Raw genomic sequence first — 24,917 nt, 5'->3', positions numbered from 1 at the left:
TGTTTGTGATGACCAGCTTGTTCTCTTGGCAGAACTCTATTAGCCTTTGCCCTGCTTCGTTTTGAACTCCAAGGCCAAACTTGCCAGTTGTTCCTTTTATCTCTTGACTCCCTACTTTAGCATTCCAATCCCCTATAATGAGAAGAACATCCTTCTTTGGTGTCAATTCTATAAGGTGTTGTAAGTCTTCATAGAATTGGTCAATTTCAGTTTCTTCAGCACCAGTGGTTGGTGCATAAACTTGGATTACTGTGATGTTAAAAGGTCTGCCTTGGATTCATATCGAGATCATTCTATCATTTTTGAGATTGCATCCCATTACAGCTTTTGCCACTCTTTTGTTGACTATGAGGGCCACTCCATTTCTTTTACGGGATTCTTGCCCACAGTAGTAGATATGATGGTCATCCGAACTGAATTTGCCCATTCCCGTCCATTTTAGTTCACTGATGCCCAGGATGTCAATATTTATTCTTGCCATCTCATTTTTGACCACATCCAACTTACCAAGGTTCATGGTTCTTACATTCCAGGTTCCTATGCAATATTTTTCTTTACAACATTGGACTTTCCTTTTGCTTCCAGTCATATCCGCAACTGAGTGTCCTTTCGGCTTTGGCCCAGCCGCTTCATCAGCTCTGAATCTACTTGTACTTGTCCTCCGCTCTTCCTCAGTAGCATGTTGGACGCCTTCCGACCTGAGGGGCTCATCTTCCAGCGTCATAACTTTTATATGCCTTTTGTCTTTGTCCATGGAGTTTTCTTGGCAGGGATACTGGAGTGGCTTGCCGGTTCCTGCTCCAGGTGGATCACGTTTGGTCAAAACTCTCCACTATGACCTGTCCATCTTGGGTGGCCCTGCACGGCATAGCTCATAGCTTCTCTGAGTTATTCAAGCCCCTTCGCCACGGCAAGGCAGTGATCCATGAAGGCTTTTTTTCCCCCCTTAAGGAACTAAAATTCTGTTTGAGTCTCAAAACTTATTATTGTAAAACAAACCATAATTTGCATATATGTTTTGCAGTGTGCACACCTTCTGGCCAGCCCCTAACTTTCCACGGCTTCATATTGCATAGATGGATGCACATAATACGTGTTTACACTAAGCAAAGTAAATGCCCTACGTGTGAAAAAGCATTAGGTGAAATGATGTACTAAGTCCTCACGATTCACAAAACGAAAGAACCATTGTAGAAGTCTCCAAAAGGATAAGTAACACAGGCACAGTTTTTCCTAATAAATATTAGTCTTTTGTTTATAGGTTGTGGGAAGACATCATTCAGGATGAAGTCACTTTTCAGAAAAAGCTCCACGAAGCCGAGTTGGCAATTGGTTCAGCAGAAATGTTCCTGCCGTCTTTTAAAGAAACTCTAACTAGAATTTCAAAGGTAAGCTAGCATTGACAATTACTGAATGACACTTGGTTGCAGTATGGCCTAAGAACAACAGATATCTGTTCTTGATATTGGATTTTCCTGAAGTCCACTGTGCTCGGTTCAGCAGAGAGCTGCCGCTGGGTTGGCAACTGGCAGAAAATATGTGCCCTTCTTTTGCATGAATGGAAGCATCTTTCTCTCATGCTATGACTTTGCTATATCCAAGCTTATGCTGTTTGCTGCTGAAACACAAAAACATTGACTTCCATTATGCATACAGTTTGAAGAAGGAATAACAACAAGCTTTGTAGTACTTTAAAGACTAACAAATATATTGTGGCAGAAGCTTTTGTGGACTTCATCAGATGCTCCATAATTCTGATGGCACAAGTTTTTGTAGATGATACGCCGTAACAAATTTGTTAGTCTTTAAGGTGCTGCAAGACTCTTTGCTGCAAAAGACTAACGCAGCTACCCTCCTGGAAATTTTGAATAGGGTATATTGAAATGATGTGTTTTGTGTCTAGCTGCAATTCAACCTGTGGCTCTAGTCCAAGGGCTGGGGAATATTTTTCAACTGCATTCTTATCTAAGCAACCTTCCTTGGGCCATGTGCTTAGTGGTGGATGAGGCCAGAGGGTAAAATCAGGTAAAGCAACAAAATTAAATTTTACCTTTGTGGACTAATTCATATGAACGCTCACACACCTTCACAGACACCCTCTATCCTCCATTCAGACGACCAGGCATCATCTGAGTGCAAGGACACATTCCATTCAGACAAAACACTTGAGATGCAAGCATGGCCAGTGAGGGAGAGTTTTGGGGGCCAGATTGATAGGCCTGGAGAGCTGCATTTGGACCTCTGGCCTGAGGTGTCCAAGCCTTGCTATCATCTCTGCTCCAGAACCAGTAGTGCTGCTTTGGTTTGGAGAAAAGCTAGTTACAGTGGTACCTTGGGTTACAGATGCTTCAGGTTACGGACGCTTCAGGTTACAGAGTCTGCTAACGCAGAAGTAGTACCTCAGGTTAAGAACTTTGCTTCAGGATGAGAACAGAAATCGCGCAACAGCAGCACGGCAGCAGCAGGAGGCCCCATTAGCTAAAGTGGTGCTTCAGGTTAAGAACAGTTTCAGGTTAAGAACGGACCTCCGGAACGAATTAAGTTCTTAACCCAAGGTACCACTGTATTTGTGACAGGCATCATAGCAAAATTGTTTCCTTTCGTTTTGTATTTGTGATCATTCCTTGTGTTCAAATGATGTAAAAGGTTTGTTTTATCAAAACGGTTTGGTTTTAAGGTGGCTACCTGAACAGTGTCACACTGGTTTGCACAAAAAGAGGGTTTTCTTTTTTTACAAAACAACTTAACTGCGATTTAATATTTTTGTCAGGCTTGTTACGTTTCTGCAGCAGATATGATAAAGATTTCGATGCAAGAGGATTTACTGGTAATGGAGCTAGGGGCTCTCAAAAATATGAAGGGACTGTTACAGCAGCTACTTAGATCAAGCAAGGAAAAAGAAGTAAGAGAACGTGCGCAGAAACCACAACCAAGTATAGTATTTATCAACAACAAGTTTTAAGTATTTTTTTTTTCATTGTTTGAAGTAGAATTTTCAAAGAAGGAGGTGAATTCACAGAAAAACAAAATAAGATGATAATATATCAAGCAGTGTCCCGAGACAAGGAGGGGCTAGCCCTTGAGTTTGCTGGCCCATCCTGATAAGTTTCTGTGCTGCTCTTTGTTTGTGTCTAGCCCAGAAATTGCTTTTGATGAACAAGGTTTCTAAGTCTCTTGCTTTGTGCAGCAGAGCTGTAGCTCTTTCTCCCAGACGGATTTGTCAGGTGGCCAAGAATCCATTCCCCTCGTGCACAGGGGCAAACTATATCCATCCTGCTGCCACCAAAAGATTCCCTGGGTTTGCAGCAGATCTGTTTACAGGCCAGCGCTGCAGTTGCCTACATAACAGCATCAAGTTTGAGTTGGTCTTCCTTGCCAGTTGATCTGCACCTGAGGAAAAGGGCTTACCACTTAGCACAGCAGCCTGTAACCTCCCGGTTGGCAAGCAGTGTGCTCATGAAGAATGTCAAATATGCAAGCACTTTCTTCACATAACTGCATATTGTACTTAAAATGCTTTGGCTTATGCTAACACCTGAATCCTGCACGATGCCATGGGGACCCCATTATCAACTTTGCCTGGGCTGGAACACAACCTAGACAAACATTTTCTTATAAGAATTAAACCTTCAGTGCAGCAACGAAGTTGTTCCTGAACTGAAACAGGGCTGAGTTGATATCCACCTGTCCATTCTCTTGGCAGGAAATTTAGTATCTGATAACTTTTTAGAAAAAGATATCTGTTATTCCTATATGTGGAGGGCTGTAGGTTGGGAGAGAGCAGGCAGGTCTCACACGTACACAAACACAGGTCTTTTGAACAAGGGAAACTAATAATTTTAATTTTTATTATCTTATCATTGGATATTGCCCAGTGACTAGAATACTCCTTTAAACTATTACTTGGATAAGAAAAAATAAGTAGAATATCACTTCTCTCTCCTTTTTTTTTAAAGCTCAATTAATATAATAGACTTGTTGAGCTTAAAAAAAAAAGACCTCTAAACATGTCAGATTTTAATTCACAAAGGAACTTTTTTATCTGCGCTTGTAGTTTTTATTTTTATTTTCTTAGTCCTTAACTGTAAATAGAGGGTATGGTCACTTGGAATGTTGGGAGTTTTATGTCATAGGAAGTATGTTAAACGCAATATGTTGTATGCAATATTAAGTGACACTGAATCCGTTTTGTTTCATTTTTCTTATTTTTAGATTATCAGTACACAGATTGAAGATTTGATACGGAAGTTGACTGAAAGCGAAACTGAAGCTGTAGTAAGTTCTGTTCTTTGGGGTGTCCTCATTTCATTTCGTGAAGGCAGCACCACAGCCTGTTTTAGGCATTTTAAGCAGTTGCACATAGGATGAGGGAGCCATGGTGCATGTTGTCTGTTGTATTGCTTTTGCTATTGTTATTATTATTATTAGTGGCAGACACAGGATGGACACTCCAGCAAGGAGATGGCTTGTCCTCTCCCAAGGAAATGTCCACACCTTATTTATAGACAAAGCAGCACACGCCACTTTGGGTGGGATTTCCCATCACTTCACCTAACTAGATAGGTGGCAAAAACCCAAATCTTACAGATAGTTCCCCTTTTCTGGACCCAGAGCCCAACACTCCCAAGCCACCAGATAGTGATAACATCAAGGCAAACCAATTAGTTTCTATCAAAGCAAGTGGATATAAACATATATGAGCTCACGGTTTTAACACCTACCAATTAATTGTAAGGTTATCTTGACTACCAAGATGCCATTCTCAGAGCTTCTGGGAAAAGTTCACACAGTGTTTGGACTATTTTTGGGCCTGCTGATATCTAAATGAGCCCTCTGTCATGAAAGCCAGTATACTTTCGATCCTTGTTCTCTCCCTCCCACTTGAGTTACAAATTCTTGCTCTCTAGCATGCAAATAATAATAATAATAATCTGGGTGTTTTTTTCCCCCTTGAAGGAACTCAAGCATGAAGTGCTTCGAAAAGAAAGGTATATTTTAGAGCTTTCTACTCAGCTTCAGCATGAGAAAGTAAGTTAGCATTTCCCTTTGTACAGCTCTTTTACTTCACCTGCCATAAGTTTATGTTTACCAAATTACATGATTTGACAACTTCACCAATCTCTTGTGGTTCCTGCTAGTTCTAAACTAGATTTTGGTGCGTCCCAATATTTCAGTACGTTAACTTCCAGAATGAGAGTGTAGCTGTGCAGTCTCAGACGTGTCTACTCAGAAGTACCTATATACTCGAGTATCAGCCGAGCCGAATATAAGCCGAGGCACCTAATTTTAGCACAGAAAACTGGGGAAACATATTGCCTCGAGTATAAGCCGGTTCACCACACCACAAACCTGGTGGTGGCGGCAGCGGTGGAGGAAGAACAAGCAGCCCAAAAGGGCTGCTTTCGGGCTGCTCGTTCCTCCGCTGCCGCCCACCTCACTCGAGTATAAGCCGAGGGGAGCTTTTTCAGCATAAAAAATCTGCTGAAAAAGTCGGCTTATACTCGAGTATATACAGTAAGTCCCACGGTATTAAGTGGATCTTATTCCCCGGTATGTAATGTGTTTAGGATTGCAGCCTAAGTGTATATCTTTTACTAAAATATGTGTTTTGTTATCCCCTTACCTTTTATTTGAAATGTATGTGCAATAGGATTGTGTTGAATTTGGGGAATGTATTAATTGAATTATTATTTCCTCTCCTTGGGTATTGAAATTTTATTGATAGGCAAATGTAGCATTTTATTTTTTAATATTGCTAGGTACTTGTTCATATCATCTGCTTGGGGTTTTTTTAATAGTGTTTTTAATTTCTTCTATTAAAGTTAGCTGCTTTTCTTTCGGAAGGGCGCAACAATGGAATGTCTAGGCCCGCTTATTTATAACTAGAATACAAATCTGGAAATGAATGAACGGCAGCTAAAATCTTACGTTCATTTTTCACATGGTATAGACCTCATCTGAAGACTTCAAAAAACAAAGCCATGTTTCCCCTGCCCGCCCCCCTAATATTCTTAAGAGGGTCCCTTCTGCAGTGGCTGGAAATAGGGAGACAGAAAAAGGTCCTCCTTTCCTTCTGCTCTGCAGACAAGCCCTGGAGTCTCCCTATACCCCATTTCCTTCATATAAATATATATTTTTGGCACCACAAGTAACACATTAAAGGCCTATACAACTGATGGCAGAGACACCCACATTGAGTGTCCAGTTCGCAACCCTAAGACTTAAGGGTCCTTCAATGATCCCACTCCAAAATTTGTTTAGATTTTAAGCATCCCTGTGAGCGTCTGAAGTAGATAACGCTTTAACATGCGCTACTTAAACCATTATAATCAACTGGCTAGCATATTTTGAATTAAAGGCACATCATACATTAAAAGTACAATCAACAAGGCAACTAAAACCTAAACAAAACATGTTGGGTTAAAAGAAAAGAAAGTTTTCAGGTCCCCAATCCATGCACGTTTTACTTGGGAGGAAGCCCCAATGAACTTGGTTGGGATTTACTTCCGAGTAACTGTGGCCATTTTAATTTGAAATCTTAGGCACAGTACTGCACCCAGAGCTCAGAAACTGCTCATGTTTATGAAATTCCCTGTCGCAAAACGCGCCCAGAACAATGGGAGTTTCGAACGCTGAGTAGATCAACCAAGGCTTCCCAACTGTATAACATAAAGTTAACCAGGAGGTGACTGTTAAAGGACTCCATTCAGTTCTGGTGCTGAAAACAAATTCTTAGACTCGTAACGTGCTCAGAGGCAACTTGCTGTTTCAAACCTTGTTGGATGTCTTAATACCAGTCTCCACTTGGTAGATCCCAGGGTTCTAAAACAAAGGAAAAATTGAAGTAGATCTAGCAAGTCTAAAGTCTGCCTGCCCCTTCCATAGAATACGAAAGTTCATTATAGGTGCTACCATGTAGACGTCATAATTTATTATGGGCTTTGTTTTATTATTTTAGGCTAATGTGTTAAAAGCATCTCGTCATTCCGAATCAACACAGTTGGTGCAGACTCACTTGCAATGCCAGATAGAGAGAAAGGAGGCTGAGAATAATCAACTGAGAACAAAATTTAAGGTTACTGGTTTTTGTTGGTTTTGCTTCTTTGATCGATTGATGATGGGGGGTGTTTTTGGCAGTGTTGGGGAGGGTCGCTATGGATTGAAGTTGCCAGTCACAAAGCAGCTATAAAAAAATTAAAAATCTCTGGTGCACTCTCTAAATTTCACGAGAAAAGCCACAAATTTGTTATATCTGTATCAGCCACATTCTGTCAAATAATTCATAAAGCTATATCTGCATTGGCACAATAATTGCTTATTTCAAGAAAACCCCTCTACACCTCCAGTCTGGAACTATAAATATAGTTCAGTTGACCTATGGCCATAAATCATTGCATTTATGAATATCCCACGCCGACTCCGGGTCCACGTAAATAAAATGGGAATGCTTTGTTCATAGAAAGAGTTCACGTGTAATCTCTGTGGACCAATATTCCGAACTGAAGAAGCCTCTAAAATGAGGTCACCAGCTTCTAAGTGTCCTTTATCTCAGGTTGATTTCCTTAAATCTCTACCCCAGCCAAATACTCCCGCAAACCAGTCCCATCACTGGCGACAATCTGCCTTGAAGCTCCAAAGCTCATCCGGTTGTACATCTGGCTGCTTGAAGGTTGGCGGTTCAAATCCCCACAATGGGGTGAGTTCCCGTTGCTCGGTCCCTGCTGCTGCCAACCTAGCAGTTTGAAAGCACTGTTCGAAAGTGTAAGTAGATAAATGGGTACCGCTCCAGCGGGAAGGTAAACGGCATTTCCGTGCGCTGCTCTGGTTCACCAGAAGCGGCTTAGTCATGCTGGCCACATGACCTGGAAAACTGCGGACAAATCCCGGCTCCCTCAGCCTGTAAAGCGAGATGAGCGCCGCAACCCCAGAGTCGTTTGCTGTCAGTGGTCCTTTACCTATTTTGTCTGGAGCAAGAGAAAACCCTTGAGCTTGGAGATCAGACAACGTGCTCAGCCTAACCAAGGTTCAGTTCATGGCATTACAGCATCCGGAGAAGTGGAGGAGAAGAAAAGTAGCCATGCTCCCCTCCTTAGTTGCTCACGCGCTTCCCCTTGAACACACAGCCATGTTTTGGACTAGCGTGATGTGCACGTCAGGCGTAAAGATTTTTTTTAAGCCGTGAGATGGAGAAACATGAAATAAATAATGCAAAGACTCACTGTTGGTTATATGAGCTGAAATACTGAGGTGTTAAATTCTTTTTTTATAAAGAAATCAGATTTTTTTTTAATTCATTCATTCATTCATTCATTTCTATACTGCTTTATATTTTTAAGAAAAATCTCAAAGCGGTTTACAGCGTATAAAAACATCAATGAAACAATCCAGAACCAAACATTTTTGAAGAAAGTCAAATCTAGAGCGTACAGTCAAAGCAACATAATTAACAGAAAACTAAAAGATTTCAAAATAAAACATTACAGAATACATATTCAATGCAAACAAAGTTAACAAAAAAAAAATCTTAAACATTTCCAAAAACAACAACACCATTGTGAAGTCAAATATAAAATACATATTTAAAACAGCATAATTAACAAGAGAATAAGGTTTTATCATAAGCATGACAAGGCTGTTCGCAGGCACAAAAAGATGGGGCAAAGGGTTTGTTGTCAGGCATAGTGAAGTCCCTCTGGTCTCGCCAGGAGCCTCTTCAGTAGAGCTGGGGAGTCTGCCCCCCCCCCCCGCCCTAAGGCCAGGTGGAAAAAGGCCTTGCAGGGAGCGGCCTATATTTATATTTATACCTGAGATTCCCCATACAGTACCTTCTTTTTTAAAATAGCCCGTTTTTACATATTGAGAATTGGCAGTAAACTGAATTGCTTTTACAAAAAAAAACTTACATAAAACTGCTGTTGGCAACCCTTTTCACTGGTAATTTCTTCTCAAATGTTTCTGTAAGCTTTGTATAAGGATGCTCCAACCGCAGTCAGCTTCCATCTACCTTTAGCCTTCAAATACGTAGGCACAGGATTAGTCGTGCAACTATATAAAATCTTAAGTGCAACCAGACTTTAATATTTGCAGATCTTTTGAAAAATGTAGAACCACTTGCTGTACAAGCTGGTGTTATACCTATGTTTTCGTGTGTGTGTGTTCTGGTCATGCAAGTTGTGAAATGGTGACCTCTTGTGGGGACTTGATAAATAACACCAGTGTCCCCTCGCAAAAGGCAACTTCCGTTTGCCAGCAAACTTAACCTTTCTAGGTCAGGCCTCCACAACTTCTGGTGTTGCCCTTGTGAATTGCCCTTGGACAATATTTGGCTGCGTTCCAAGCCTGCCACAGGCAGATTTCACAGATACCAGTAGTATGTCTCATCAGGGACAGCATCCGTTGGAACACAGACACGCAGCATCACAGAGGAGGGACCAAACATTCAGAAATGCACGCTTGGACAGGAACGCACGTGCAGAGAGACTCACACGATTGGCATTTCCACCTATTCTGACTCCAGTGCTGGGCTGAGGGGAAATGCTGTTCTTTTTTTTACTCTCAAAGAGCAATTAGGGGTTTTTTCTCCAACCTAAACACTGTGATGCTTTTGTGCTAAGGCTGAATATCCTCTCCAAAGGGTAGCCAGAGGGAACTTTTCTCTCCTGGCTGGGAGATACAGCTGCGAATCTGATGGGCTGTTTAGTGTGTCTTGCTGGGTCAGAAATGACCTCCTGGCCCCAGATTAGCCAACCTGCCACTGCAGTTTAAGTCAGTCTACAGAGTTTGACTGGCACCAAGTACTTCAAGGTTCATGTTTTCAACATTGAACAGAATCTTCAAAATACTTCACGTGTTTCGATGTATTTTTTTTATTTTTAAAAAAAACCTTGTTAAACTATTTGAATTAACTTTCACATGTTACTTTAAATCTGTTGCCTTCAATGCTCTGATGAACCAAATCAAGCATCTCTTTTGTTTTGTTTTGTGTCTTCTGTACTCCAGTTTAATCTTTTATACATACATGCAAGCGCAAACACACACACTGCCCCCACCCAGCTAATGTCCACCTCAAACTTTTCATGTTTGGAGCATATAATAATCTTCTGTAATTCTGATGCAGACGGTAGAAAAGAACATTACAGAATGGAAACAGCAAGTCGGAGAATATAAGCAGCAGATTTTGGCTGAAAAGGACAGAAGAAAGGAGAGGCGGATTGCTCTGAAAAGGGCAGCTAGTGTTCAGAAACAAAGAGCGGAACTTTTGAAAGTAGCTGTGGAGAGCTTAATTTCCAAAATTAGAGAGAAGGTGAGTGATTGGGGAGGGAGCCATGGTTTCAAATTAATGAATAAACCGTGACGTTAATCTCACAAAGCAGCAACACGAGACCTGTGGTTCTCTAGTTGCTGTAGGATTTCCAACTGCCATCAACCCCAGCCATCTTTGCCAGTGGTCAGAGATGATGGGATTTGGAGTCCAACAACATCTAGAGACCCGCAGGTTCCCTATCCCTGTCTGAAAGAACGTCAACAACGTCTTGATTTATAATAGTGGGAACTTTCAGGGGCATACTTTGCTTTCTGTGTCCATATTAATAAGTGTACACGATCAGATAATAGACTTGAGATGTGTGCATGTATATACTGGTAGTTTGGGTGTAAGAAAATATCTGAGGTTATGTTCTTTGGTTTGGGGAATCCCGCCTATGTGTTCAGCTCAGCTGGCCTCTGGTTGCCTGGAGTTAGCAAGCCAAGGTACCGTCTCCAGTCGTTTGAGTACACAGGCCCTTCATCAGCCAAAGTAACCAGGTGCCATCCTACTAAACTGCGTGTAAAAACCTGAAAACAATCCTTTGGTGCTGGAGATGCGAAAGAAGTGTGGGAGCCCCGTGGGAGCTGCCCTGAGGTTTTTCATGGAAGAGTTGAATATAACTTGTACAGTGGTACCTCGGGTTACAGATGCTTCAAGTTACAGACCCCACTAACCCAGAAATAGTACCTCGGGTTAAGAACTTTGCTTCAGAATGAGAACAGAAATCGCGCAGTGGCGGCAGCAGGAGGCCCCATTAGCTAAAGTGGTACCTCAGGTTAAGAACAGTTTCAGGTTAAGAATGGACCTCCAGAATGAATTGAGTTTTTAACCCGAGGTACCACTGTGGGTAAAACATCAGCGCCTAGGGCTTGCCGATCACATGGTTGGCGGTTCGAATCCCCGCGGCGGGGTGAGCTCCCGTCTTTCGGTCCCAGCTCCTGCCCACCTAGCAGTTCGAAAGCACCCCTAAGTGCAAGTGGATAAATAGGTACCGCTTTATAGCGGGAAGGTAAACGGCGTTTCCATGTGCTGCGCTGGTGCAGGCTCACCAGAGCAGCTTGCGTCACGCTGGCCACGTGACCCGGAAGTGTCTCCGGACAGCGCTGGCCCCCGGCCTCTTAAGTGAGAGGGGCGCACAACCCTAGAGTCAGACACGACTGGCCCGTATGGGCAGGGGTACCTTTACCTTTACCACTGTATAGGAAAGATGATGCCACTGAAAACTCATTTCCTACATGAAGAAAACTTGTGAGGTGACTTATTCTGAAATAGGTGTCTAAACCGTTACATTAGGAAGTGCAGCTTTCTCCCGGTTGAAGTGCAGAGTGTTTGATGACCAGGACATTCACAGGGAAACCAAAATTTCCTATTTTACTACCAACCTCCAGTACACTTGATTCCATCAACGGTGTCTCCGAAAAATTTTACACATCACTTGGGAAGACAGGCGAACTAATGCCAATGTACAGGAAGAAGCAAAGATCACCAGTGTCAAAGCAAGTGATTCTTCAACATCAACTTCGTTGGACTGGTCATGTTGTGCGAATGCCAGATTATAGTCTTCCAAAGCAACTACTCTGTTCCGAACTTAAAAATGGAAAGTGTTTATAGACTCTCTCAAGGCAAATCTTTAAAAATGTAGTATAAACACTGACAACTGGGAAACACTGGCCTGTGAGTGCTCCAACTGGAGAACGGCCTTTACCAAAGGTGTGATGGACTTTGAAGACGCTTGAACTCAGGACGAAAGGGAGAAGCGTGCTAAGAGGAAGGCACGCTTGGCAAACCCTTACCATGATCAACTCCCGGCCGGAAACCAATGTCCCCACTGTGGAAGAACGTGTGGATCCAGAATTGGCCTCCACAGTCACTTACGGACTCACTGTTAAGACCATATTTGTGGAAGACAATCTTGCTCGGCTATGAGTGATCATCAAAGAAGAAGATAATTAGGGACAGGAAGCTTCAAGCTGGGGGTGAAATGCAGCCCTGCAGGCTTTCTTCACTCCCCCATCAGCTCTGAATTGTGCTAGTTTTATTCCATTACTAGTTTTTTTCCAGATTTAGATGCAGTGGTCTGCCCAACCCTCTACAAGCCTGCTTATTTGACCGCATGCAGTTCATCACTGCCCATGCCTACCAGCTGACTGCTTTTGTGCAGAGCTGCTCTGGTGGCAAGGCATGCTCCAAGTGACTTGATTTAGAAATACTGCTTTAAAATTCTAATTGTAATACTGTGTTCCTTGCTGTCAGTGATGTCATGGGCACTAGCCAATCAGGTGCCCGTAGCAGTTGAAGTGGAAGAAAAGTAGCCAAGCAACAGACTAATCCCTGTCTACAAATGGCATAGGAGATGTGATCTGGAGTGTTTTCTATAACCAAAAAGCTTACAGGCATGGCCTCATATTTCACAGTTGGGAAATGTCTGTATAGAACTTTCAAATACCTCGTCTAGGGAAACGCTCTTAGCAAGTTTAAAACTTCTGTTTTGCTGGAAAGTTGGTACAATCGCTTAGGTTCCAGCTGATTCTTGTGTTTCAGGATTTTATTGGTGTGTGTTTATGTCGAGATTTCAAGCTTTTCAAGTTTTTTACATTATTCCATACTACTGCAATACACCTGGAAACTGCTTTGAATGAAAATACCTCCTGTGTCTAGGGAATCAGGAAGAATTAAACAGAAAATGAGTTCTTATATTACATGGTCTGTGTTTTGTACATTCTCCAGGAAATCCAATTGTCTGAGGTACTTTCAGCTTGTAATGTCTGGAAAAGTCATCACGAGGCAGTGGTCGATGAAAAAACCAGGTTAGAAGTTCAGGCTGAAACTCTGAAAAAGTAAGTTAATGCTTAATACCTCTTTGCAAATAATCAGTCTCTTTATTAAAAATGAGGAACCGGGCTAATATGGTTGTTCTAGGATTTTGCATGTGCTTTTTTTAGTCTGCCCTCCCCAAGTGTGTTTACTTGACAACCCTTCACTGTGGGAATGGGATGTAGCAATATTTTCATCATCTCCTGTGTTTTCAGTGCTAGACACGGAGGAAAGGAAACCAAGATCACATTTAACGGTTATGGTTTCTCCTCCCCACAACAACAACCAAAAGAAGAATAATGGGGAAACTGTTGCTAGTCAAAGAGCTGCAATTCCTATCCTAGCATCCTTAAACAACTACAGTTCCCATGATTCCTTAGAGGACTCTGTTGTGACGTTAACAGATGAGAGTGCTGGAGGTGAAATAGTGAAACAGTTAAATAGTTACCCAATCAGAACCCAGGGGGGTGGAGTCAGAGGGACTATAAAAATCAGCTCTGGGAAGGGCGAGTTTGTTGGGAGTTGGGTGGTTGGTTGGAGTGGGAGTGAATTGGGATAGAGTCTGTGGGTAGGTTGAGTTAGCGTAGCGAAATAAGCTGATTTAGGAACAGTTAGGAGCTAGGAAGACAAGTAAATATCTGAGAGGTGGTTTAGTGAGTGAGAGCAGGTAGCAGAAGTTATAGGTCTGGATAGGGACCCCATGAATGTAATTGACCAATACCATTTATGAAACCACATGCTTGTTAAACTGCAATAAATAAACAGAAGTTTATGTTCCAATTTAACCCTGACTGGACTCAGTAATTTACCAGGTAGGGCCTGGGTGGTGGCAGCGAGAAATAAAGTGGTGGCACAGGGATCAATAGACGGTGAAACGTCCGGGAACCCTGTGTGATCGCCACATCCGTAACTGTTAAAGTGGCATAAGAGCACTTTAAATGCATGGTGGTGGATGTGACCCAAGCAGGATAGCGAAGGTACGGATGTGGATTGCGTGAGGTTCTGGTGGCCAAACGCTTGCGATCGTAGTGCAGCTAAGGTCAACGTATAGGCAAGTATATTAGAAGAATTAAGGTAAGCAGGGAGGCAGGAGAAAAGTGAGTTCGGAATCTTGGTAGTGAATGATGATTGGATGAGAGTTTGAAAGGGAGTTTGAATGCTGGTGGCGAGACATATGAGCTTTGAGCCAGAGTGGAGTTTGGGAGTGGGTGGTGGCAGATTCGAAGCAGAGATTCCTATTTAGTGTGATGTAGGCCATTGTAGCAGCCATTGTTGAAGAGGAACGTTTTCACCTGGTGCCTAAAATATATATAATGAAGGTGCCAGGCGAACCTCCCTAGGAAGAGCATTCCACAAACGGGGGCGGGGGGGGCACTGTAGAAAAGGCCCGTTCTCTCTCTCTTTTTAATAGTTTTTATTGAGTTTTTCATTTTTATCATGATGATAACAGTTGCCACCCTCCAGACCTCTCGTGGAGGAGGCACACGAAGAAGTGTTTATACATGATCAACATGGAACACGTACATCTAAAATTGCTTCTAAGAAGCGGAAAGTAAAGTGGATGTAGTTAAAGCGCAATTTAGTTACCATTTAACTAAATGACATTATGCAAAACAATTTCTACACAAGTTGTGTTTGAAATGTTAAAGGCAGATAGCTGACCGTCTGATGGAACTGAGAAGACTTCAAGATGTCGGAAGGAGGTCAACAAATGAGATCCTTGGGAAGCTCAATGCCATCACCTCTGAAAATGAGAAGATTTCACTTGAAAATATTAAATTAAAGGTAAGCTCATCTACAAACCGCAACTGTAGTTATTCCAATTTTAGTTAGGAATTCCACTTTGGGAGAGCACCTTAATCCTTAATTTTAGTTATACATTTCGATTCTTGCCTGTCGGGGTTAGTATCATAGCAATTTTACTGATGGTTAAATTGAAGCAGAAATATTTTCTCACCAGCTTTCTAAACGTATTCGGAATATTTATACCACTCTTATGTATGAATTACTCAGAAGTAGTTCCTTCAGTGGGACTGTGGTACAGGCAGATCTGTTTAGGATCGCGATCCTGTCCTTGTTATCTGCGTAGAAACATCTCGGTGATAATATATGTAGTTTAGTTTTACTTATGCTACACAGTATTTGTTGTTGTGGCATTAATCATGTTTTAGCAGTACGGTATTTATTAAAGACGTCTCCTTTCTGTAGGCATCTTTTGCAACTTTGGAAAGAAGCATTGTCTCGGCCGAAGCTGAACTTGTGGACTTACGTGAGGAGGCACAGCAGCAAGAAAATATAATTGAACATTATAAAAATGAGGCAAGTTGATGTCTTGGGCATGCATAGAATCCCACTACCTCTTGCAGAGAACAGCACCATCACCAAAATTCATTCCGCTGCTATATTCCTAGGTCCAAACCAAAATATACTCCGTATATGTTCAACCCAGACACTGAAGTCTAGCTCCAAGGGCCTTCTGCCGATTCCCTCACTGCAAGAAATGAAGCTACAGGGAACCAGGCAGAGGGCCTTCTCGGTAGTGGCACCTGTCCTGTGGTGCGCCCTCCCACCAGATGTCAAGGAAATAAACAACTGTCTGACTTTTAGAAGACATCTGAAGGCAGCCCTGTTTAGGGAAGTTTTTAATGTTTGATGTTTTATTCTGTTTTTAGTGTTCTGTTGGGAGCTGCCCAGAGTAGCTGGGGAAACCCAGCCAGATGGGCCGGGTAATCATCATCATCATCATCATCATCATTTTTGTGTGTGTGCATAAAATAAAATATTTGTGCATATAATTGATAATTCTTACGGAAAAAACATACATAATTTTAAAAAATACAATCCTCATATATATATAAACTATTGTTCTAGGTGGGGAAATTAGAAATGGAAGCTGAGGAACTCAAAGCCAGGTATGAGAAGGTCATACATGAAGGCAAAAAACTAATGGATGGCAAAGATTTAGACATTGATGTGGTGAGTATAATAATAATAATAATTTTAGTAATTGTATCCCACACATCTGGCTAGGTTTCCCCAGCCCCTCTGGGTGGCTTCCAGTGTGGTAATTATATGTGTGGAAGTTCTTTTTTCATTTTCTTAGAAAAGACTATGCAAGATTCTCTGATTACAGTTTAAACATAACGTATTACTTTACTTAGCTTATTGAATCATATTTACATGAAAATAGTTATAGAACTAGAGATAGGTCAATAGATAGATAGATAATGATATATTGATACACACACACATGAGCCTGGCAAATATGTACAGACTTATATTCTGAGTCACATAGCAGCTTAAAACAACACCTGCACACAGTAAAACTCACTCTATATATCAGAGCTTTCCAAACTTTTCATGTTGGCGACACACTTTTTACACATGCATCTTTTCGTGACACAGTAATTCAGTTTTACTAGCAAACCAGAGGTTAAACTAACCCCTTTCCAGCCCCGGGAAGAGCAAGGGGAACGTTTGTGCGACACACTGCAGCCGACACACTAATGTGTCTTGACACACAGTTTAGAAAGCTCTGCTTTATATACTTTGACACAGCTTTGTTACAGCGTTCAGAAACTTTTACCTGAGAGTTATTGTTGTTTTACTTTTATTTTTACGCAACTGTTTGCATGTCACGTAAACAAAGATATATCTCAATGCCACCGTTTTAAAAACAGTTTAAATGAATAAAATGAATAAAAACTACCAAAAAAAACCTCTCACTCTCCATGGTTGGTAACAGACCTAACTGAAAAAACTGCCTACTGTAGATTTTATCACAGGATTTTATGCTACATTAACCCTTTTGGGTACACCTCTCCCATATGCAGCCCGTATAAAAACATATGCCTCCTACAGTATATTTTGTCTTTGTTCAAATATGTTTTATATTTAGTAGTTTGAATATGGGAGAGTGTGCAAAATTACTCTCTCTTCTTTCTTTTTTTCACTTCTCCTCCCCCCCCCCCTGACCCGACGCGGCTGCACAGGTGAGGGGCCAGTCGGAGGCTCGCTTGAAGGAGTTAGAACATGCCCGTGATTTACAGAAAGCAGCCGAAGGGAAACTGCAGAAGTGTCAGGAAAGCCTGCTGGCCTGCCAAAAGAGCTGTGTAGATAAATCCAAAACCATTAGGGAACTTCAGGCTCAGGTGCTTGGAGGAAAATATTCCTTTTTCCACAAAACATCTAAACAAGCGTGCAAGGAAGGCTGGGAAACTCAGCGGTTTGCTTCTCGGGATTCTGATTTCTGAGTCGTTCAGAAGGGAAACTTCTTGCCTGCTGAGGGCACTCCTGTCACCTCCCTGTTTCCCACAGCTCAAATGTTCCATTTCTAAAGCAAGTTGGTGCTTTTCGTGAGAATGGTCTGCTCGATTAGTTTGGAAGGGAGGCCAGGGTTCTTTCCGGGCTCAGTTTGAAGTGTTGGATCTGACCTTTTCAAGCTGAAAATGACCCAAGTCTATCGAATATCGGGAACAGCCTCCTCTCTTGTGTGAACTTGTTCTTGTCTCTTTGATGACAGGTGGGGATGAGGGGAGAGGGCCTTTGCAGTTTGCGGCACCCCAGTTTTAGAACAGTCTCCCAAGAGACTTCCCAAGAGACTTCCCTGTCTGCTTTTAAGCGAGTCTTTAAGATTGTTTCACTCTGGTGGGTTGCACCCACCTGATTAAATGGCTGTCAGGATGGAGGAGCTTGTAAGGGGTGCTTCAGAGAGCAATTTGCTCCAGTGATGGCTAATGCTTAAGGGAGGCGGTTGCTTCAGAGAGCAGTTTTCTAGTCTCTGAAGCACCTCCCACCCTCCTTTTTTTATCTTCACTTCACTTCAGAAAGTTGCGAGACCGAAGTGGCTTATGCCCTGGGTGATAATATTCAGCTTTCCTATGAGGGAACTTTGTATGCATCCAAAACAAGTTTTTGTCATATATAGTAATAAAAATAATAATAAAATTTTATTTATACCCTACCCTTCCTGGTTCTGAAAACTGGGCTCAGGGCAGCTAACAACAAATTTAAAACACTTAATTGTGATACAAAAAAACCCAACAGCATAAAATACAGTATAAAAGTGTGAATAACAATAAATTCAAAGTTCAAAAATCAATTTAGGGGAAAATCCATCCAATAAACATTAGATGATCACCAGGGCTAGCTGGCTCACCCTGTTTGGACCAGCGAGGAGGCCAGGGGAGAATTAGCTGTGGGATCCCAGAGCGGGTAATCTTCATAAAAAGGGAAGGAAGGGGAATAAAAGATCAGGCTAAATTCAAATTGAAAGCCGCAATCTGTCTTACAGGCCCTGCGGAAGGAGGCTAGAGTCGTATTTTTTGGTTAACATTAATTCAGGGCTTTTGTCATGAATTAGTCCTGGTGATAAGTGATGTGAGGATTTGCAAAGAGCTAGCACCTCGTTTTCAGCCTATAGTTCGGTGGGTTATGTCAGAATCCCTGCTTTTACAGGTAGTCGAGAATGACAGTTTCTTGAAACAGCTTGCTTTAGAAGAGGAGAATCGCAACATTCAGCTGAAATACGAAGACGTTAAAAGGTAGATGTGACATGTCTCCTGCCATTCGGAATTTCTTTTTCTTTCTTTCTTTCTGCCGTAACCCTACACTAACACTTGTACTTGACTTAAAAGAAAACTAGAAGAAACGGAACTAAAGAACAAAGAGCTTGAAAATCAGTTGGCAAGCCAAGAAGAATGCCTTCAGAAAACGGAACTGCAGTTCAAACAGAAACTTGCGAGCTATGATGCGTTAACCAGACAACTGGAAGCTGCTTTGGAAAATGGAAGGAAGAAGGTAGGCCTCGTCTTGAGTGTTTTGAGTATATGCATTTTTTAATGTACCTGTTGTTCATATACAGATGCCCCCCCCAAAAAAGAGGCAGTTGCTTCTCTTCTCAAAACTCCATGGAGCACACTGTCTCTGTGAGAGACTCTCTCCAGGACACTCAACCCCTTCCTATGCCACACCTTCCACTGACTCTGCACCTTCCTCAACTGCTTTTGCCTGGCTGGAATGTATCACTGAACTGTGGTGATAGAGGATAGAGAGGTGTTAGCGTGCGGCGTTTCAACCTCTGGCTTTTGCCTGGCTGGAGAAAAGTAATCATATCTGTTGCCCCACCTACCAATGGCATGCAGCCCCCCAGAAGGGGGGCTAAGACATATAAAAACATTTTTAAAATGCCAAACATTAAAAAAAAAATCCGTATTTTTCAATGCATAAGATGTATCAGATGACCCCTGTTATTATTTTTAACCCAAAATTAAGAAAACAAAACCCTGAAATAGATTGGCAAGAGAAAGTTGTTGAGCTTTTGGGGGGCAATCGCCTGCTGCTGAAGGGGAACCAAGGGGTAGGACGCCAAGGCAGAGCCCATTTCATGCTGTTGAGCAAACCGAGTTGAGGAAGGTGGGGAGCAGGGCGGGGGGGGTGTTTACGGAGAGAGAGAAAAGGAAAGAAGGGTGAAGAGAGGTAGCCAAGGCAGCTCTTGGCAGTGGCTGCTGTCGCTCCAGTGGTTGAGCCGGCAGGGGCTGCAGGAGGCAATCCACTCACCAGCACATAGCTGGAAGGGGGAGGAGAAAGAGGGGATAGGGGCAGGAGAGACTGCTTCAGCCTGCCCAAGCCAAAATCCCGGACATTTGCTTAAATATGGGGGGGGGGAGCCAATGCCCATGTCCCATGTACAAGATGACCCCCAATTTCTTACTAAATTTTTAAAGCAGAAAAAAACCTGTCCTATACATGAAAAAATACAGTAATAAGTCAAAAAGTGCCCTTGATTTATTGGGCAGCTATGCGTGCATGCATGTGGGACACGAGTGGCGCTGTGGTCTAAACCACTGAGTCTCTTGGGCTTGCCAATCAGAAGGTTGGCGGTTCAAATCCCCTCGATGGAGTGAGCTCCCGTTGCTCTGTTCCAGCTCCTGCCAACATAGCAGTTCGAAAGCATGCCAGTGCAAGTAGATAAATAGGTAACACTGCAGCAGGAAGGTAAACAGCATTTACATGTGCTCTGGCTTCTGTCACGGTGTCCTGTTCCACCAGAAGCGGTTTAGTCATGCTGGCCATATGACCCTGACCATTGTCTGGCCATTGTCTACGGACAAATGCGGGCTCCCTCAGCCTGAAGCAAAATGAGTGCCGCATCCCCATAGTCATTTACCTTTGACTGGACTCAACCTTCCGGGGGTCCTTGGTCTTACTTTTTTTTAATGCATGCACAAGTATGTGTGTGTGTATACAAACACATGCAAGTGCTTGTTAAAAATGCAGGCGGCAATCTTTCTCTCACACTGGTTAGAACGCTTCTTCCAAGGTGATGTCTGCTACGTCACATGTGCAAATCATCTAAAATGGATGGGCAACTTATGATCCCTCAAGTATTGTTGGACTCCCAGCTTCCATTGGTCCCAGCCAGCTTGACCAATAGTCAAAGATAATGGGAGATGGAGCCCAAGATCATCTGCATGGCCACCTGTTCCCTGTCTCAAAAGTCAAAGAAATTATGTTTCCCACCATTAGGCAAATTTAATCGCTCAATTAATTGGCTAGCAGCATAATATTGTATATATGTCTACTTGAAAATCAGTCCTATTGAGTCCAATGAGGCTTATTCCCCAGAAAGTAGATATAGGATTGCATCTTAAAACTCATAGGATGAATTAACTTAGATTTCTCTGATAGGGCGACCACTCCCTAGAAGTCACACCTTTTATTTCCTCTAGACTTGGATTGGTGGATCTGTGCCTGGGTCAGATCCCAGAAAGGGATTAAAGGATATCCTTTTTGGATGACAGAGTATTGTGTGAGAATAGTGAATCTCCTATTCCAGAATAGTTCCTCCTTTTGTGCAAATGCTAATTCTCAAGAAGTGTTTTATGACTCCCTAGAAGTCATACTTCACAGCCTGATCCCCCCCCCCCCATGAGACATTGTGGCACTGCAGTACAAGAAGTTTTTGGGTATTTCTTGAAGAATTTGAGGAACAGCACTAATGTATTTTCTCCTTCCACTCATTAATCTTTGGAATCAAGCCACTAATGACTCATTGGTGAGGGGAAAAGGTACTCTATACATGCCCCAAAGCATTCTTTTCGTATGACTGTTTACATATTCCAGGGTGAACACTGACATTGAAAATGGATTCCAGACCTTACTTCTGGCTTAAATTATGCACCAGGAAAAAAGACCCACCTTGAACTAATCTCTAACTTAGGCTGGTTTCATACATTGATTAATGGCACTGCTGCCCCATGAAAACGAAAATGTGTGGGTGAAGCAGCCTCCCGTGGGGTTCAGGTAGTTTTTACAGTGGTGCAGTTAAAATTACCTGAACCACATGTGGACGAGATCTTTAGACAAATGCCTCTTATGTGAAGCAGAAGTTCTCTTTGCAACTTGTTTTCGCCACCCCACCGTTGGTGTTTTCAAACACTAGCGAATGTATGCAGTTTTCAGTATGCATATTTTAACTGAAAATACGCATTTCAGTGCACCATTATTATTTTTAACCAAGAGCTACATTGCAAAATCTGGAGAAATGTGAAAACCGAAGGATAACGATTCTGAATTCCCATAGGAGTCCAGGAAGTGCAAATTAGGTCCTTTTGTTTAAAAATGCAAACCAGGCAAAACTGAGCATTCCTAATAAGGACATCACCTTTCCCCCATTATAAAGCTTTCTGGAGGTGTTTTTCTTTGCCAGTTTCTCTACTTACATTTGGAATAGGCATCTTTTGTAATGTGCCTAAGCATTTTGGCAAGTCAGGCGTGCATTTGTCCAGGCTATCAGCCCAGTCACTGTTGTTCAGAGACTTGGGACATTCTCATCTAAGTGGTCCCCATGTTAGATGCACCTCCTTGGGGCATTTTTAATAATAATAATAATAATAATTAATAATAATAATAATAATAATAAATAACAAATAATACTATAATTTATTATTTATACCCCTCCCATCTGGCTGAGTTTCCCAGACATTCTGGGGAAGAGTCTTAGCTGAATAGCTCACTGACCGAGAAGACTCCTATATAGCACACCAACCCCAGCCAGCGTGATAAATTATCAAGGAAGATGGGGAGTTGTTGTTCAAAACATCTGGAAAACTCCAGATTGGGGGACGCTGGTCCAACAGGTACCAGAATCCCATATACAAAGAACTTTAAAGGTCAACACCAACATTTTGAATTGAACCCCAAAATGGACTGGGAGTTATTGAAGGTTTCAGAGCTGGCCTGATGTGATCTTGCCACTCAGTCCGTGTTAAAAATCCAGTATCTTTGTTCTGAAATGGTTGCAGTTTCTAGCCTGGCTTTAAGGGTAGCTGCACCACACAGTAATCCAACCTGAAAGTTACCAGGGTATAGATAATTTAGATTTGAATGAGGGAAAAGCATAAAGCCAGTCGCACAAATGTGGTATTCAATAAAGGTGAGATAATTTGGTAATGTTCATGTAATACATAAACTAGCAGTGTTCCTCTTGATTAAAAAATAAGATCATTATCCTGTGATTTTTATCTGTACTCTGTTGATTGGTAAATTGGATCTTTCCCTATCAGTCTTCCTTTTATCGTTTTCTCATGAAACACGTTTCATCTTAAATGAAAACCTCACTGCTGTTAACATTTGGTATTGCAACTTGAAAGGTAAGGGTTTTGAATATTACATTTAGATGGACAGTATAGGTTTGACTCTTTGTTGTCTCAGTTAAAAGAGGAGGTGGAAAAAATTGCATCGAAGGAGCAAGCCTTTCAGATGAAAATATTGGACCTAGAGAATCAATTAAGACGGAAAAAAGAAGAGCAGAGGCACTTGTCTAGAAGACTGGATGCTGTGAGTAGACTCCCGTTCCCTCAAGAATTTTGTTCTGTGTGGAGCCAGGTCATCTAGTCTAGCTCTCTCTCTCTTTGCTTTAATGTTACTTTTGTTATTTTAAGATTATTGTACATTTGCCTGCTGTTGTTCAGTTTTAAGTGGGTATAATGTGGCGTGTGGTTCTTTTATTACGTTTTATTGTTACTGCATTTTGTGAAAAACTGTGTACCAACTTGAAGGGGCAACTGCATCCTAAAATATGGCATTATATATCTGGTAAAGAAATGGTCTGTTGTCCTTTGTGCTTGGCGGGAGTATTGAATCAGATGTGTACCTCTGGCCAGCCTCTGGTGGTGGTGGCAGTTCCCCTTCTACTTGCCATACGGGCTGTGGCAAGGTGGGGCTAAAACAGCCCAGCTTCCAAGCTGGTCCAACTCTGTCACATGATGCACTGGCTCCAGGCTGCTCCTGCACCTTCTACCCTAGTTGGTATGCTCCGCAGGGCTGCAAATACGACTGTGGCTCTGCCACTGAGGCTGAGCTTGCACTTTCAATAGGTTTTGTTTTTGCCAGTTTTTGTAGTCAGTAGCAGAAGGCGCTGCTTGCAGATCTGCTGCTGGAGAAATCCTCTGTATGTATGAGTATGTGCAAACCCATGAGGAATTATCTGCTTGGGACAGCTCATTTAAGAGCAGCGGAAAGAAAACTGCTTAACAATATTTGTACGTTTAGCTTGCCTTTTTTCTACTGCCGTGCATCTAGCCGATGGTTTGGGAGATTCCAGCAGGGAAGCCATAGGAGCCTGCTAACCACAATCACAGACACAAGGCATTTGGCACCCTAAAAACCATCAGATTTGCTTTGTGGCATCAGCTTCACGAAGCAAACAGAATCTTACGCTGTAGTAACATCTGTTAGCCTTTACGAACATAGGAAGCTGCCTTTGTACCAAGTCAAATTGTTAGTCCATGTACATCAGTATTGTCTTCTGCATGCAAAGCCTGTTCTCTACCACTAAGGACGTGTGTGTGTGTGTGTGTGTGTGTGTGTGTGTGTGTGTTTGGAGTATATATAATTTCTTCCCCCCCCCCCAGCTATTGAAGGGATCAGTAGCTTCCCCCATCCGCTGACCTTTAATTTTAGTTTTGTTAACTGCTTCCAAGCATCCCAATGGGACACATGGTACATAGGAATCGTAGGCTGCAAGATACTTCTTTCTCCAGCAGAACTCCCTTTCTTTCCACATTTCAAGACTGGTATATTATGTTTTAAGCATTTTCCACTTCAAATTTTACTTAGGCTGACAGAATAAATATGAAAGTAATAATATTCATGCATAAGTAGAGTGCCGTTGAGTTAACACAGAACATATTCTTAATTCATCTCACATCCATGCAGACACACAACGTGTACATATATATATATTTATATTGGGAATACGTTATGAAAAGGGAAATACAGAACAGATTGTTGAAGTAATTTGCTGGAAGTAGGGTTGAATTGTAAATAGTTACTAACAAGGCCCAGAACTGCTTAAACGTGTATGATTGTTAGAGGGTATCACAATAATATAAAATAAGAAACCCAAGTCCCAAGAAAGTAATTTGCTTGATCGCTTTTAACCAGAAGTGATTACTACACATAAAAATAATGTGCAGCCCTTACAAATTCTGGGACAGTTTTGACATTTATTCTAACCACATGTACTTTTAAAGATTATGTTCTAGTAAACATAAAAGCAAATCCTAAGAATCCCGTGTAGATTTTATGGGGCTGGTGAATTATGAATGGATCCAATAAAAGTACTATCAATCATTTTGTTTTAACAAGTACCTATGGTACCAGAAACATAATTTAAATTGGTTACAGGTGGAGTCTTTTTTTTTTGTTTTTTGTTTAAAAGAAAAACATGACTTCTGGGATTGTAGTGGATGATGATGCCACTGTTGCCTTTTTGTGAAAAGTTAGGTCAAAC

At 42.0% G+C, this 24,917-nt stretch overlaps 1 protein-coding gene across 4 annotated transcripts in view; it reads left to right on the top strand.

Moving 5' to 3' along the window:
- The window catches only part of ODF2L (outer dense fiber of sperm tails 2 like), a 35,264-nt gene that overhangs the window by 9,193 nt on the left and 1,154 nt on the right, over positions 1–24,917 (top strand). For 2 of the 4 annotated variants that reach the window (XM_081194023.1, XM_081194020.1), the window contains 14 exons: positions 1,262–1,388; positions 2,771–2,902; positions 4,213–4,275; positions 4,957–5,028; positions 6,959–7,075; positions 10,118–10,303; positions 13,034–13,143; positions 14,770–14,905; positions 15,329–15,439; positions 15,992–16,096; positions 17,113–17,271; positions 18,578–18,663; positions 18,757–18,919; positions 22,835–22,960. In XM_081194023.1, coding sequence (XP_081050149.1) covers positions 1,262–1,388; positions 2,771–2,902; positions 4,213–4,275; positions 4,957–5,028; positions 6,959–7,075; positions 10,118–10,303; positions 13,034–13,143; positions 14,770–14,905; positions 15,329–15,439; positions 15,992–16,096; positions 17,113–17,271; positions 18,578–18,663; positions 18,757–18,919; positions 22,835–22,960 — 1,693 coding nt within the window. The remainder of the gene's footprint in view (positions 1–1,261; positions 1,389–2,770; positions 2,903–4,212; positions 4,276–4,956; positions 5,029–6,958; positions 7,076–10,117; positions 10,304–13,033; positions 13,144–14,769; positions 14,906–15,328; positions 15,440–15,991; positions 16,097–17,112; positions 17,272–18,577; positions 18,664–18,756; positions 18,920–22,834; positions 22,961–24,917) is intronic. The other 2 variants (XM_081194021.1, XM_081194022.1) reach the window with 2 other exon arrangements.

This window comes from Podarcis bocagei (assembly GCF_964188305.1).
Source record: "Podarcis bocagei genome assembly, chromosome: 5".
Classification (NCBI taxonomy): domain Eukaryota; kingdom Metazoa; phylum Chordata; class Lepidosauria; order Squamata; family Lacertidae; genus Podarcis; species Podarcis bocagei.
The sequence above is the reverse complement of the archived record's forward strand: the minus strand, read 5'-3'. Positions and strand labels throughout refer to the sequence as shown.